Source organism: Xyrauchen texanus, chromosome 35, assembly GCF_025860055.1.
Source record: "Xyrauchen texanus isolate HMW12.3.18 chromosome 35, RBS_HiC_50CHRs, whole genome shotgun sequence".
Taxonomy (NCBI): domain Eukaryota; kingdom Metazoa; phylum Chordata; class Actinopteri; order Cypriniformes; family Catostomidae; genus Xyrauchen; species Xyrauchen texanus.
Window position 1 is genome coordinate 25967181 of NC_068310.1, and position 15450 is coordinate 25982630.

The following is a 15450-nucleotide window of genomic DNA, read 5'->3' on the forward strand; positions in this document are numbered from 1 at the left end:
ATTGCGAGGTGTGAGATGGCACCAAAAAGAGAACCATCAATCAAGAAGTCTCCATCGGGCGGAACATTACCAAGACATGGACCACCGTTTCCTTGCCCAACCACGACACCTTCGCCCCCCAAACCAGCACCTGAGTTGAAACCGCGGCTGCTGCGTCCCTCTGACTCCCCCTTTGACCCCAGCACATTAGAGGTAAGTGATAGTCCTGCTACATAGCTTTTAGAATTTTAATTTATTATAATCACAGTGCATCTCAGCCTTCTTAAATCCAAATCCAGATCCTAAACCAAGAATATCTATCAGAAAAAGAATCTGATTCTAAATGTCAAGTAGATCAAAAAGGCTGCAAACCCATGAAGAATTTAAGTATGTATTCCTTGGTATTATCTTTACAGCACTGTATTTGTCACATTGTTTGCAACAGTAGATCTTAATTTGATCTGAATAAACATCAAAGTAATCTCTTTTGATGCAGCTCTTGATTACCTCAGCAGGGCAAACGGAAAACTGTGTCAACCCAGCCTCCAAATCTAAAGAGAATACTAGAGCTATATCAAGATTGCGAAATGGGGCACAGATGTAGCTTGTCCAAAGCACATGGTCCCTGAGCTGCATTAATGTCACCTTGAATTTTATTTTAAGGAATAGTTCAACCAAAAATGAAAATTCTCTCATCATTTACTCACCCTCATGTCATCCCAGATGTGTGCACTACACTGTTTGTCATCTTTATTGTTATATGACTCTCATGTTTAGGTTACAACCAGCACACCAAGCATAATGACATTGTTTTGTGTAGGAATTTAAAAACGTATCAATACATTTCCATAGTAAAATTCCATGTTATCCCAGATATTCAAGATGATTCCCAGATTGCCCTATAAGCATAACCACTGAATTCAACATTACAAATTGTTAAAGGAACAGGCCTAGTTCACATAAAATTATAATTCTCTCATCATTTACTGCCCCTCGTGCCATCCCAGATGTGTATGACATTTTTTTCTTCTGTAGAACACAAATAAATATTTTTAGAAGAATATCTCACTACATATAATGCAAGTGAATGGTGACCAAAATGTTGAAGCTCCAAAAAGCACACAAAGGCAGCACAAATGTTATCCATATGACTCCAGCAGTTTAATCTAGCAATGGCATTTTAGAGTTATATTTTAGTCAAATACTCTAACTCACAAAAATGAGTACTCAATTACTCATTAATTAAAAAGCATGTTAAAAATAACTCGTTTGACACATACATGTTTACATTTTGTTTTTTCATAAATGAGAACGGTTTCAAAATAAGATAACTTCAACAAACTATGCTTTTCTTTTGAAAAACAAAATTAAATTAACAATATGCATTAATAAAATGGAAAACAAACAATATTGAAAAATCACCGTAAAAAACATTTGCTCTCACCTGAAACTTACAAATAAACCAATACTGATGGCATTAGAGTAATGCACTCTGTGTCTACATAAAGGCTATCACATTTATATAATTTCACATGCTCTGCCAATTTTCTGAGATTTAAAGGGATGGTTCACCCAAAAATGAAAATTCTCACATCAATTATTTACCCTCATGCCATACCAGATACAGTATGAATGACTTTCTCTCTTCAGCAGAAAAAAACATAGATTTTTAGAAGAATATCTCAGCTCTGTTGGTCCTCACAATGCAAGTGGATGTTGATCAGACCTTTGAAGCTCCAAAAATCACAGACAGTCAGCATAAACATCATCCATACAACTCCAATGGTTTAATCATTGTCTTCTAAAGCAATTTACTTGCTTTTGGTGTGAAAAAGGTAAATATTTAAGTACTTTTTAACTTTAAACCATTGCTTCAGTAGTACCATCAGCATCAGTATATGCATGTGTCGTAATTGTGTTGGCATGTTCATGCGAGAACTGACACACATGCGACACACCTGGAAGAGCAGCGCTGATCAACATCCACTTGCATTTTAAGGACCTTAGCTGAGATATTGTTTTCTATTTTTCTTCAAATGTGTTCTGGTGAAGAAAGAAAGTTACATACATCTGGGAGGGCATGAGGGTGAGTAAATGATGAGAGACTTTTTTGAAATTATCTCTTTATGCGATCTATTCGATTTTGGATGAAAATTGACCCAGATATAACTATTTTCCCACTGTACGCCTTGCCAATGCAGTCTCTAGGCACGATACTGATTTCAAGCTAATTTACACTTCCTAGTGCTTGACTGAAGTGCAGGCGCTAGATGGCGCTCGGAAGTGCAACCAAGCTTGAAATCATGATCAATAAGGAGAATGCAGAATCTGCATTGCAGATGTCAAGATTCATAGTCTGTTCTCACCCAAAACCAATTATATCGCTTCAGAAGACATGTATTTAACTGCTGGAGTCTAGTGGATTACATTTGTGCTGCCCTTTATGTACTTTTTGGAGCTTCAAAGTTTACGTCAACATTCACTTGCGATGAAGGACCTGCAGAACTGAGATATTCCTCTAAAAATCTTCGTTGGTGTTCTGCAGAGGACAAAAAAGTCATACACATCTAGGATGACATGAGCGGGGGTAAATGGTGAGAGAATTTTCATTTTGGGTGAACTATCCTTTCAAATGCATGGCGTCACAAATATACAAACGATTTGCATTGACAAATACAATTGCTTTGTATTTGTCTGTGCGGCCAATCGTTATGCTTTAGGGATCAGAGCTGGGCGTGTCTCTGTGTAGTGATGTCACTCTTTGTGTGTAATGAGAAGACTGCTCGTCTCCACCCTTCATAACTCAACACAGCGCTAACGCGAATCTTCTTCTCACGCTCCTGTCGCGACGTACACACCCGGAAAACAAGCCACTTCTGCGAATATGGTACGCATAATTATGAATATATAATATAAACAGTCAATAGTAGCATAGCTTTATATATACTTAACTAAATCGAAGTTTTTTTTTTTTTTATAGCTATATCCACGGTTAGCGTTGAACAGTCGCCAACCAAAGTCTGTCGTTAGCTTCTAAGATGCTAGCTAACCAAGTCTTTGCTTTTCAAGGTTAGAAAGTGTCCAGATATTTTTGAAATGGTTAATGGATTTCCTTCACCTTAATCGACGACTTTAAAAGGCTCACTTGAATTAGTTAAAACGGTGTGTTTTGTAGTTAAATAATCACTTGGTAGAGCGGTTGTGCGTTAGCGGACAGTGTTAGCAGGTCAGCTTTAGCCGGTAAAGTAAAACTTGAGTAACTGTTTACTCGTTACGAATTTTATAGAGCCCGAAATGCGTTATTAGAAATGCCATTTGATTTACAGCTTTGCTATTGTGTCTCATTTCAAATTCATTAAGTGTCGCTCTGTGTTCAAACAGTCTGAATTCTCCGAGGACCAGATTCTTGGTGAGTTTGTCTCCTGTGCAGGTGCATGTTATTCTGTCTCAAAGTGTTTTCCACCTTCTTTATGTATTATTTCCCTCCACTTGATACTATGCAGCTTGCATTCTACATCCCTGCCCGGTTATTCTGCTCTTGTTACTTTTCTCCCCTGCATTCCTCCTGCTTTCCTTCCTTACCTTTTGTATTGTTTTCCCTTTGCCACTGTTGTATGTCATCTCCAGATTGAGTTTAACTTGGAGCAAATACATGGTAAGTGTACAGAAAACCTTTCTGTTCTTATGTAATTTAGTTTGCATGGTGTTATGGACAGCACAGTGCTGTTTGTGTGTCTGATTGCACCTCGCATATGTACTTTATTTGAAGTGCATTCATTAATTAATCCAAACAATTGACAGTAGTTAAAAAAAATCTATAAAGTTTTAGAGAGATTATGGTGTAGTTTGATTAAATATGATTGTAAAATGTGTATAGAAATTAAATGGTTAAATAATTATTGTATTTAGAACCACATTGAGCTAGCCGAATGCGACTGTGGCAGGGAACACATAACTCCATAAAATGTTGGTAAATGGAGAAAAGTAACCTTGGGAGAAACCAGGCTCCATATTCCTTTGGCTAAACAGCATGAATATAGCCCAATACCAATATTAGTTATTTATGTGCAGTGCAAGTCATGGTTTAAAATGATTAAACTAAGTGTTAAGGGCCAGTGTTGTAAAAAGAAAGGATTTTTTTTTTAAGAACTTCAAGATTAATGACTAATGTCTTTGAAGTCCATCCTGGATTAACTTCAGAAGTTCACATAGATCCTTCATCCTTTGTTAGTTGGCTGATGAATGCTTTTTTTGCCAAATAAATTATAGTCCAAAGTGTAGGCTGATTAGCTAATGTGGTTCCTCTGTGTCATGAACCGTCATGTCTGATGAGGGTGTGTCTGATTCAGGAAGTGTTGAAATTCAGCTAACAAAAGAGTGTGCTCTTAGCTTTGTTGTTTAAAACATCTCCACCTAAATATTAGCTTTATAACTAGAATGTTTAGAGCTGTAAAGTGTGTTTTCTACCAGTTGCATAAGTATTTAGAGTGGTTGACAATACTGCTCACCCTCCTGTATTCCTCTCATACCATATATGGTTAATGGCTAAATTTCCAGGCGAGCAAGGGAATAGCCACATTCCAGTGAGCAGGAAAAGCATTACGGAAATGGGAGCATTTTGGAAAGGGTCTTGCCCCAACAGATAACATTCTGTTGTACCAGCAAACTTTGGCCCAGGACAAAATAATAGTTTATAAGAGTGCCTTCTATGCATTTTCATATTCAGTTTATTATGTACTTTAATATTCTATGATCAATTTGAATATCAGGGTTGCCATATGATATACAATGATAATAGTGGGCTGGAAGAAATTAGTTTGGTGCCAAGTTAGTCCCAAGTCTTAAAAAGCAACTTGACGTGTCTAAATAATTTAGTCGCTTTTTAACGTGAACAAAAGCTCTCCACTGTGAGGACTATGACCTAAGGTGGTTACGGTAGATACAATTTCTGTAGTCATTTAGTCTGTCCAAACTAGCCAGAATGGAGACTGCAGAAAATAGCCTTGTGTAACATCAAGATTGATTGCTGGTGCAATGTTTCTCTGTGTGCTGATCCATTGGGCTCCTTAAATTAGGCTGACCTCTTTAAAGGAATGGCTTGATATTGTTACATTGAAAGGCATATTATCTTTTGTCCTGTTTTTCATGCAGGCTATCATCAGCTTTCCTTGTTTGTCATTCCGTCATGCATGAATATTCTCTTCTAGGCTCTCCACATTTCTTAGTGTCTTTTTCAATAATGTGTTGAATGATCTCTGCAGAATTCAAAGAAGCCTTCCTTCTGTTTGACCGCACGGGAGATGGAAAGATCACCTACAGTCAGTGTGGGGATGTGATGCGTGCTCTGGGCCAGAATCCTGTCAATGCTGAGGTGCTCAAGGTCCTGGGAAACCCAAAGGCAGAGGGTAGGATCACATATTTGTTGGCCATTCAGTATAATGCTACATGAATATTGACTGCCCTGTGTTGTCATTGACTGCATTGTTTGTTCTGTTCTCTGTATCTGGTAATCAGTATTGGAAAATTACTAACTAAAATTATTGATGCTACTAACTTAAAGTAGTTTGACAGTAGTTCTGATGTTTTTAAAACCGTGTTGATTTATGAAGAGTTTTTGTTTCAGCATTGTCCCAAACCCAGACTTTCAATGTTAAACTATCAAAATATAATCAAATTAGTACAGGTTTAATGCTGTTATAATCTAAACAAAGAGTTAAATAAACAATTTTAATTTTTATAGTATGGCTGTCTGTTGAGCAGAGAAACTACACTGCATTTTAGGTCTTGTGTTTTTTAATAACGTGTATATAAATTAGGGTGTTTTTATTTACTGCAAATTAATTTTTTCATGTTTGATGCTGTCACTCAAATGATGGTTGTTTTTGTGTCAGGTAATGCTACTCTAAAAATAAATTGTAATCGTTTGAGATTATATATTTAATATGGTCATATATTTTAAAATAAATTGCCCTGCTAACTAATTTTTGCTAGTAATTTGAAGTGTAGCTACTTTCTTAAAAGGATAGCTTAACTGGCTTACATTTTTTTAATTATGAGTTGCTTGGCAAAGTAAGTTTTGGTTAAAGTAGCTTTCACTGAAGGCAAGTATTGTTGTTCTTACTGTAATGCACCACTTTTCGAGCCAATGTCTCCTTAAGATGAATTGCTTATGTATTATTCCTCTTGTAAGTCACTTTGGATAAAAACATATGTCAAATGAATAAATGTAAATGTACTTGCTGCATTATGCGGAAATAAATGCTATCTTGTCTGATTGAAGGCTTCTGTATTTGTTTTTAAGAGATGAACCATAAATTGTTGGACTTTGAACAGTTCCTGCCCATGCTCCAGGCCATCGCTAAGAACAAAGACCAGGGCACGTTTGAGGATTTTGTAGAGGGGCTAAGAGTATTTGACAAGGAAGGCAACGGCACAGTCATGGGTGCTGAGCTCCGCCATGTTCTCACCACACTGGGTAAGTTGGCCTGGTCTCCAGGGGAGATATTTATAGCCTACTTTTCCACATCTAGCCAATTGAATGAAAAAACGGATTGTAGACATGGTTTAATTGATCACCATTTCACAAAAACAAGCAATAAGTCTTGGTTTTCTTCATTGTGGAATGGTATGCGGGGCTCAGCAAGGGTTTTTAGTTCAGATTTGTACTTGTCCTGCCAACGTTTTTACTGCCGCAACTTATAATGGTTTGAATAATATATTTGATTTTAATATTTACATTCCAAAAAAGGCGAAAATTGTACAGCTGTGTTGTAACTGTGAAATCTGCAATGTCATGAACACTTTTGCTGGAAAATATACAGTGCACAACACCGATTACATAATTTACTCGGATCAAACTGATGTTTCAAGACTATCACAAGTCACACTCAATTTCAACAAACTCATCAATACCGGTCAGCTAGATAATGTTACCATGGTAACATTTACATCAGCAGATTTGCAAAACATTGCAGAGGAAAATATATTTTATAGATACTGCTGTGGCGGATTTAACAAGTATTCTTGCAACTATCAGTTTTAATTAAAAATTATACTCGAGTGGAAAAATTATGAGATGTAAAACATTTTGTATGATTTGAATTCAGATTAACGGAGGATTCACTTTTGGGAGCCGTCTAGTGCCCTCTTGTGTAAAGAAAGCTTTGTCTCACAAAATAAGTTCTTTCTGACAACAATGGCTGAAATGGCTTGACTCTGATTTACATTATTTTTTTTTTAATATATATATATACATACATACATATACATATAGTGATTTTCCCCAGCATGTAAAAAAGTTATTCAAACTTTTTTGAATATTTTCTCACACAAATATTTGCCGTTGTACCCCATTCAACCCTCAAAATGTGGTGGTTTAACCCTTGTTGGTGTTAACTTGCTTTGTTCGTGAAACAAAATTTAATAATAAAAGAACAGCCAAGTTGTCCTTTATGAATAAAAATTAATGTCAACATGTTACAAAATGTTTACCCTTTGCGTTTATATGCAAAAACTTAACTGGAAATGGAAAATTTCAATATTTTGAAAGTTGGAAAGTAAAAAATGATTTGCAATTTCAGTCCGTTCCTCACATAAATCTGTTATGTGACTTCAGAAAACAGGAACACATGAGTCATATGGACTACTGTTTTAATGTTATTTGCTTTTGTTGGAAAGCGAAGTGCGTTTTAAGGGGGCACACTACAATTGCACATCAATTTCGTCATGAATGAACCAAGAATTGTTACTGTAAGAATATGTAGTTAAAGATGTTCATTATTGTACTTGTAATAAGTGGTGTTTTTAAAAAGTAAATTAACTGAATGGTTACAATATTTGTATTTAAAATAAACAAATAATTTGTTTTAATGACATCTTGAGCATAGTCCTTGAAAACGAATAAAAATGTGCTTGAAAAGTCCTTGAATTTAACTTTGAAGCATCTGTACGTACAAGCTCTGACACGATGGGGCAAGTGACACTTCTGTCAACTGGCCCAAATTCAGTCACTCTAGTCCCAGGCCATCCTATTGTAGTGCACTATTTGTTGTACAGTAAAATACAATTTGTAATAAAAAAAAAAACCATTGACATCATTTTTATTTTAGGTGAGAAGATGACCGAGGAGGAGGTAGAAACACTTCTAGCTGGACATGAAGATGCTAACGGTTGCATCAATTATGAAGGTAAATGAATTAGTCATAATGAGTGTCCGATGTCTATACATGTAAACAAAGAGAACCGCACATCAGTCACAGTGCTTCAAAGTGTATTTTTACCATATAAGCTAATGGGGTGCAAGGTAATTACTGTATTTCAATACAAGCCATAACTGTGCTGGCCTGGCTATACAAGACTGACAATAACTGTATTCTAATGGAGAATGAAACTGTTCACAAGTGAAATTGACTTCCACAGCCTTCGTTCGCCACATCATGTCTGGCTGAGAGATGTCTTGGGTGTACGTCTACCTCCTGCCCTCAACATTTATAACACGTGAAGCAACATTCCAGCTGGGCTTTTTCTTTAATGCTCTCGGAGACACACATGCTTGCCTAGTTCACACCTTGTCTATTTGCCACATTCAACATATTACATATGGTCACAGGGTTGCTGTGCATCATGTGATGTCTAGAGCTTAGAGGGCCTGGTTGGAATTAGTTTGGAGGTTTTGATGGACTCTACTCTATCTCTGTTGCAGTCTTTTTTTCTTTTTTTTTCCTGACCCCTGGCTGCAGCATGCTCTCTGCATGTGGCCATCTTTATGACCACTCTCGGAGGTGAAAAGGCGACTTCACTCCTTCATACTTGAGCACAGGTCAAGAGATGTTATTAAACAATCTAATTACACGGAGTAAGTTTACATGGACTTCAAAAACTGTATTTCAAAAATTTAAGTCAGACTAAAAAAAATCTCTCTATAATGACATGTTAGCTCGTTAGTCTGACCAATTTGAACATGGTAAAATGAGTGATTCAATCAGTCCGCAATAGGCCTCGCCGTTATGCATATGCTCTGAAAAACAGAGGTGAGGTGCTACGTGTATTGATCACAACACAAAGATCAACAACAACACCACATTTGGTGTGTTTCATTCAGAAGTTATCATCCCTATGTCCTATTCCCTTCAGAGACTTTATCATCAACTGTGAGAGCTTTGGAGGACTGAAAAGTGTGGGGCTCAAAAATAATGTTTATTCTGAACTCACCTTTTCATTGTTGTTTATTTTTTTTTCGTTGTTTGTGATTTTTATTTATTTTTTCTCCCCAATTTGGAAAGCCCAAATCCCAATGCGCTCTAAGTCCTCGTGGTGGCTTAGTGACTTGCCTCAATCCAGGTGGCGGAGGGCGAATCTCAGTTGCCTCCGCGTGTGTCTGAGACTCAATCTGCGCATCTTATCACGTGGCTTGTTGAGCGCACACCCACCGAGAGCAAGAACCACATTATAACGACCACGAGGAGGTTACCACATGTGACTCTACCCTACCTAGCAACCGAGGCAATTTGGTTGTGTAGGAGACCTGGCTGGAGCCACTTAGCACACCTTGGATTCAAACATCTTTACTTGCTGAGCTACCCAGGCCCCACCTTTGAATTTTTATTGGAAATTCTGTTTGAAGTGATCTTTAAGCATGACTGCTAGGATTTTTCACCCTTCCAAGTGCCCTTCGGAGGCTAATTCATCTAATTTGTAAGGCAGGGACACACGGTGAATGCTAGAAATGTTCATTACTATTCTGTCTGCTATGGTAACACTTAAATCACCCAACACCAATCTTTGCAGTAGCAATAAATGTTTTCTTTAATAAAACAAGTGTATATAAAAAAAAATGTCATGGTCTCAAGTGGACTATTTTCACACATTCCAGCATAAAATATAATTAGAGATGCATAAAATGGCCAAGGTAGCATGCTAGCTTTAGTGCTATGAATTCAGGATGTAAACACTACAAATTGCACATTATTTACTGCACATAATTTACATTCAATTATCATCAAATGGTTATCGCAGCTTTTACTGATCTCATGTGGATTCCTTTCATAGAATAAGGTAGAAAGCATGATGTTATTGAATATCCAGCCTGAACCAAATGACCGATACAGATGAAGAACTGTTGAAGTATTCAGACAAGTAATACCAGCCAAACCGTGTATCTACTTAATCGTCTACTTGGTCATCTCTCCTCAGTCTAAAGGTTGTTATTATTATGCTTTACACAGAGTTTATAAGGATGAAGTCCAAGTGAAGCAAAGCACATCTTGTATAGATAGAAGAATCCAGGAGGAAATAGCGTCGTCTTCTATAACGTTCGGATTATGTTCATCTGATCTGCACCAAAATCAATATGTAAACAATGTAAGAAGTGCTCATGGCTGGAAAGTTGTCAATAACTACGTTTCCATCCAAGGATTTTTTCATTAAGTTTTCAAAACAGCACACTGAAGCTTTTCACCTAGTATTGTGTATTTGTTCTTAATTTAAAACATCTTTATGCACAGAAATTATGTTTTTTGTACTGTGGGCTAATTCCGTGACTGTCGTCTATTGTTTTGAATGGTGTGGAAAAGAAACTTTTATTAAATTAACGGATGGATACTGTGATTAAATTAATCGCAAACAGTGGCCATTCATTTGTTCAACGTGCACGAGATATTTGTGTTGGCACTACTGGAAGTGTCACGTTTGCAGATCGGATCTATATGCCATAAAGATCAATCCATAATTACATAACATAAATTGGCTTTCAATACTGTCGTCATGATTAACACAGGCTAACGATTGGGGCAAACTCTGTCATGTGACTACATTTTTGCGTTAATGACAATTTTATCGACAAAGTGTTTCCAAATATTTTTTCCGCAACATTTGATGTATCGAGATATACTATATATGCACTTGAGTTAAACGGATAATGTGCGTTTCCATCAGCTTTATTTTGCTGCGCTAAAACTTTTTCCGCAAAAAATCCTTGGATGGAAACGTAGTTTGACGTGAAAGATCAACCAGAAAACATCTGTCACCCCCTCAGCTGACATCCTTCAGTGATACAACTACACATGGTGTCATGTAAACTTGGACATAGTTTAAGTCTGTAGCTCAACCATGTAAAAACCGCAGTAGTTCAATTATATTTGCCATGTAAATATACTCCCTGCCGTGCTCCACCCAGAATACCTCACTTTCAATGTCTTTTGGGTGTATTGCATCAATATGTTTTTTGTCTTAAGCTATAGCTTCTAAAAACACAATAGGCACACACCCTCCCTGTGCTCTCAGAGAAGTGCAGTTGCTTTTATTTTGAACTAACCAATCAAATTGCAATGATTGGCTGATCTTTCTCTCCTTTTTCTGATGGAGGCTGATCCATAGCTCAATCCTACTGTTTCTCATTACTGTAGATGTGCTATAAAACTGTTTCCACTCTTGCCCTGTAGAGGAAAAGTAAATGGAGCTTCTTTAATCCTAGACCTGGTTGTCTTTGAGCTGTGGTTTAGTAGGAGCTAGCCATGATCTTACCCTGTCTCTCACCACTTAAGAATGAGTGCAAATGGGGAATGGCTTCAAACTACAGCAAGTTTTATGTCCACTTTTGGAAGGATTAAGAAAATGTGGAGCTAATTTTGGTTTTCAAGATCGTAACGCCAGCTGTTTGCAGTTCTATGGATTAAAGGAATTTGGACTTCGGAAAGGAAGATTAGGGAATCTAGAACAGCAGCGCGTAGCGATTTGCATTTATTTTTCCTCTGCATACACTGCAGCTCATGTTAAGCTGCATGCTGTAGTTGTGGTTGAGTCCCCTTTTTGATGCTAAAGGGAGCCTAACTTTTGTCTTATTTCTTCTTTTCACAGAACTCGTCCGCATGGTCATGAGCGGTTGAAGATAAAGAACGCAACCCATTTGTTTGTCTTAATTTCTATGTAATTTCATATGTATATTTTTCCCTATTCATTCCATCCCGTTCATTTGCTTACTTTCCACTGTCCTCCTCTTGGATTTGCACTCATTTGGGTATTATTATTAGAAGTGCCTTTTATCTTCTTTAAGTTCCCATATGATTGTCCCCAAGAGACATGCATCCTATCCTGTGGTATTCAAACCACATAGCGATATGGAAAAGATCTCTGCAATAAAAGCTCATGATGCAGCACATTAGCAGTGTGTATGCAATATCCAGTGTATCCTCAGGCATCTCTGGTGGACAATGCTGTAGTAGAAACATTGTGTATGGCCAGAGTTTTATTTTTGGCCTTTTCAGTACGAGAAATTACCTTTTTCATATTGAGAAATTATGAATTAGAAATGCAATAACATTTACTGTTTTAATTATCTTGGAATGTTCTCGCTGTCCAATAAAGTACTTTTTAAACAGATAATGCCTTTGTCTGTCGCCTTTCAAAGTCCATTTCTATACTGGTGTTTCTTTAACTTTGGACAATTTCATGTCCTAGACTCCCAGGAATTGTATTTTTGGTGCAAGCTCCTATTAAGACAGACTTGACTTTTTACCATGCCTTCATTTATTTTGAATTGCTCAATGTTGAGATTTGCATTGTTTTAGCCTTGTTCCAGACCAAGACTTTCCATATTAAATTGGAAAAATCCAAATTAGCCTATTACATGTTTAAAACTGTTGATCTAAACAACGTGATCCATTTCAATATTTATTGTGTGAATTATCTCTGTCATTCTTTTAAAAAATAATGACTGACCTATGCTTGTCAGATCAAGATTTAATTCCTTTTTTTTTTTTGCTAGAAATTGTCCTCCTTGCCTAGAAGGGGTTGATATGCATCAAGAATGTGAATCCCCAAAAGCACAAGAAGAAAGTGGAAGTTAAATTGGAGACTGACAGAGCAGGGAGGAGAAATTATTATTAAAAAAACAAATTAAATATTGATCAGTTTCTCACCCACATTTATCATATTGTTTCTAAAGACATGGATTAAACAACTGCAGTCTTATGGATTACTTTTATGCTGTTTTATGTGATTTTTGGAGCTTCAAAATTTTGCCACCCATTCACTTGCACTGTATGGACCAAAAGAGCTGAAAACAAATCTTTCATTTCAGTTCAGTAAATGAAGTAATGTCACGTCTGGGATGGTATAAGGGTGACTAAGTGATGAGAGAATTTTCATTCTAGGGTGAAGTATTCATTTTAAGTGTAATTGTTTAACTAATTTGTCAAAAGTGTCCATGAAGAGCTTGCTTGGATGAAAAATGAGACATGATTTTAGAAGAAAACGATCACTTGTGAGCAGAATCAAGCGGTAAATTTGAATTCTGTGTATTTGAGACATGTCAAATGTTAGCTATATGAAATTCCTTTAACACAATACAGTATTTGAGATGTGGTGGGACATAAAAAGAAAAATACAAAATTACATAAATCCCCTGCATACTTGTACATAAACTGTTTAACATGGTTGGTAGACAATTTGCAGAAATAGTTTGAGAAATGTTTAAGACTTAAGTCTAAAAAAAAAAAAGCCTGAAATTCAAGAAAAACCCATATATTGCTTAATTATAACTAATTGCTGTTTTACTGTGTGAAATTTTGATATATAGCCTAGTTGCTCATATTTTCTATCTACCATTAGTCAGTCCTTTTCCTAGCAAGTTGAACTTGCGTCTCTTTTTGCAGGACGCATTTATGCAGATAGATGGCACTGTTCCCTTGTTCATGCACCAACACTTGTTGAAAGCTGCAAACCGCCCCTGTTCTTTAATTGATTGGTTTCATAATTTCCCACAATCTGTCTGAAGTGAAATTGGAGCAAACTGCTGAAATTCTTTTGCAGTTATTCTAATGATTGCTAATGGATTTAGGTCAGCAACTTTAAACTTGAATTTATCTTTTAAATTAATTATAAACATTGTTGGCACTAAGATTTTTCAGTGTGGTGTGAAATAATTTGTCTCAGTTGCTATTAAGGGGAAATCTCTTTTCTATTCTCTTTGAATATTGAGCTGTTATAAACATTATCATCTAATGACTCTAGAGCTATTTATTTGTAAATGTTATTTGTGACACGTTTTGCAAGAGTTCTAGTTCGGCTGTTTTACGTTTTGTTACACAGCTCTAAATCTGACCATACTGTATATCTCTACTTTAAAAAAAATTATATACATGTAAAAGAAGACCTTTTGAGAAAGTAAGGTATATTTGGGTGTGTGGCTGCACTGAAATACCCCATGATGTATTGTGTGCCAAGAGGAGGCCATCAACAGCTCACTGACCTTTTCTCTCTCTGCTCACCACCAGTCAGACCTATTCCCCCCTCATTAGACAGCACATACACTCTGGGTGAGAGCCAGAGAGCCAAGTATCACGCACCAATGGTGAATAGGTCCTCCACTAATTACTGAATACAATTTGTGTGGATGTGTGTACTTGGGTATGTATGTGCATGCAGGTTTGGTTCCTGTGTTCCACTTGTGTGAATGTGCTGGAGGCAAGTGAAGTGTATTGATTATTTTAATCTGCCTATTTGTGAGTCTGTGATCCTCGTGGCTCTGCATTCGACAGGGGAATCACTAATGGGGCTCAGCGCAGGCCGCCTCAGACCTCTCCCCGTCCAATTAACTTTCAACTGGAATCTGGCAGGAGAGTGAGAGGAGGCTGGCCACACGGACACGCTGCAATCCCCCATATATTCCCACAGGCTACAGATTCATCAACGCCTTAAGGCCGGAATGTCATTACCTCTCACTTTTAATTAAAGGTTTCTCCCCTCGTTTTTGCTCTGACATGCACAGGTAGCACCCAAATATCCTTTATGCTGTTGTTCTTGTTTTGCCTGTTTTGCCTGTCATTCATAATGGTGTCGTGCCTTGTAAACACGAAATGTTTATAGTTTATCAAACTGTTTTGTAACTGATACTGTAACTTTTATTTTTGGATAAACGGAAAACATGTTTTTGTGATATAAATCTTGTCTTTAATAAATGTGGATTTTTAGGCCTATATATATATTAGGGCTGTCGATTTAACGCGTTAATTCAGTGCGATTAATTTTTATAAAAAATAACGCGTTAAAAAATTTACGCAATGAATCGCAATTCCTGAGAAATGGAAGCTTGTAGTACCACCCGTTTACTCCAGAGGGCAGTAAGTGAAATTTTAGCTGTGTGGCAATGCGCAATACAGTGAAGAAAACAACCATGCAGCAGACAACACAAACATGCGTTACGTTCTTGCGTGGAAAACACTTGGAGTAATACATTTCGAACTGATTGACAAAATTCACTTGCGAAATGGATTGTTGTGAACTGTATGCCAATGATTGGCTTATGTTCAATAATATGGTAGTAAACAATACATTGTATTCTAAGGCTGCTTTTTGTATTGTCTTATCAATGATTAACTCTTCTGCCACAAGCATGTAATGCATTTTAATTATCTGAATATTTTTTATTATATGGAATGTTATTATATATTTACATTTTATAAAATGTTATTTATA

The 15450-nt window shown here is 36.7% G+C and overlaps 1 protein-coding gene across 3 annotated transcripts; it reads left to right on the forward strand.

Annotated features, from left to right (window-relative positions):
* LOC127628762 (myosin light polypeptide 6-like) lies at positions 1-12353 on the forward strand. Of its 3 annotated transcripts, none has more exons than XM_052105622.1 (6): positions 1-192; positions 3607-3634; positions 5241-5384; positions 6281-6454; positions 8088-8165; positions 11833-12353. In XM_052105622.1, exons 1-6 carry the CDS (start codon positions 16-18, stop codon positions 11859-11861), a joined length of 630 nt encoding a protein of 209 aa, XP_051961582.1. In that variant the 5' UTR covers positions 1-15; the 3' UTR covers positions 11862-12353. The 3 variants fall into 3 exon arrangements, with proteins under 3 accessions (XP_051961582.1, XP_051961583.1, XP_051961584.1); XM_052105623.1 differs by lacking the exons at positions 1-192; positions 3607-3634 and adding exons at positions 2733-2866; positions 3361-3388; XM_052105624.1 differs by lacking the exons at positions 1-192; positions 3607-3634; positions 11833-12353 and adding exons at positions 2733-2866; positions 3361-3388; positions 8398-8441.
* Positions 12354-15450: the final 3097 nt, after the last annotated feature.

What these genes read in the sequence shown, in the direction of transcription:
- LOC127628762 (XM_052105622.1), top strand. Translation starts at nt 16, where the DNA reads ATGGCACCAAAAAGAGAACCATCAATCAAGAAGTCTCCATCGGGCGGA. An exon ending in TAACTTGGAGCAAATACATG is followed by an intron (nt 3,635 to 5,240) that starts GTAAGTGTACAG and finishes TGATCTCTGCAG; the next exon opens with AATTCAAAGAAGCCTTCCTT. An exon ending in CGGTTGCATCAATTATGAAG is followed by an intron (nt 8,166 to 11,832) that starts GTAAATGAATTA and finishes TTCTTTTCACAG; the next exon opens with AACTCGTCCGCATGGTCATG.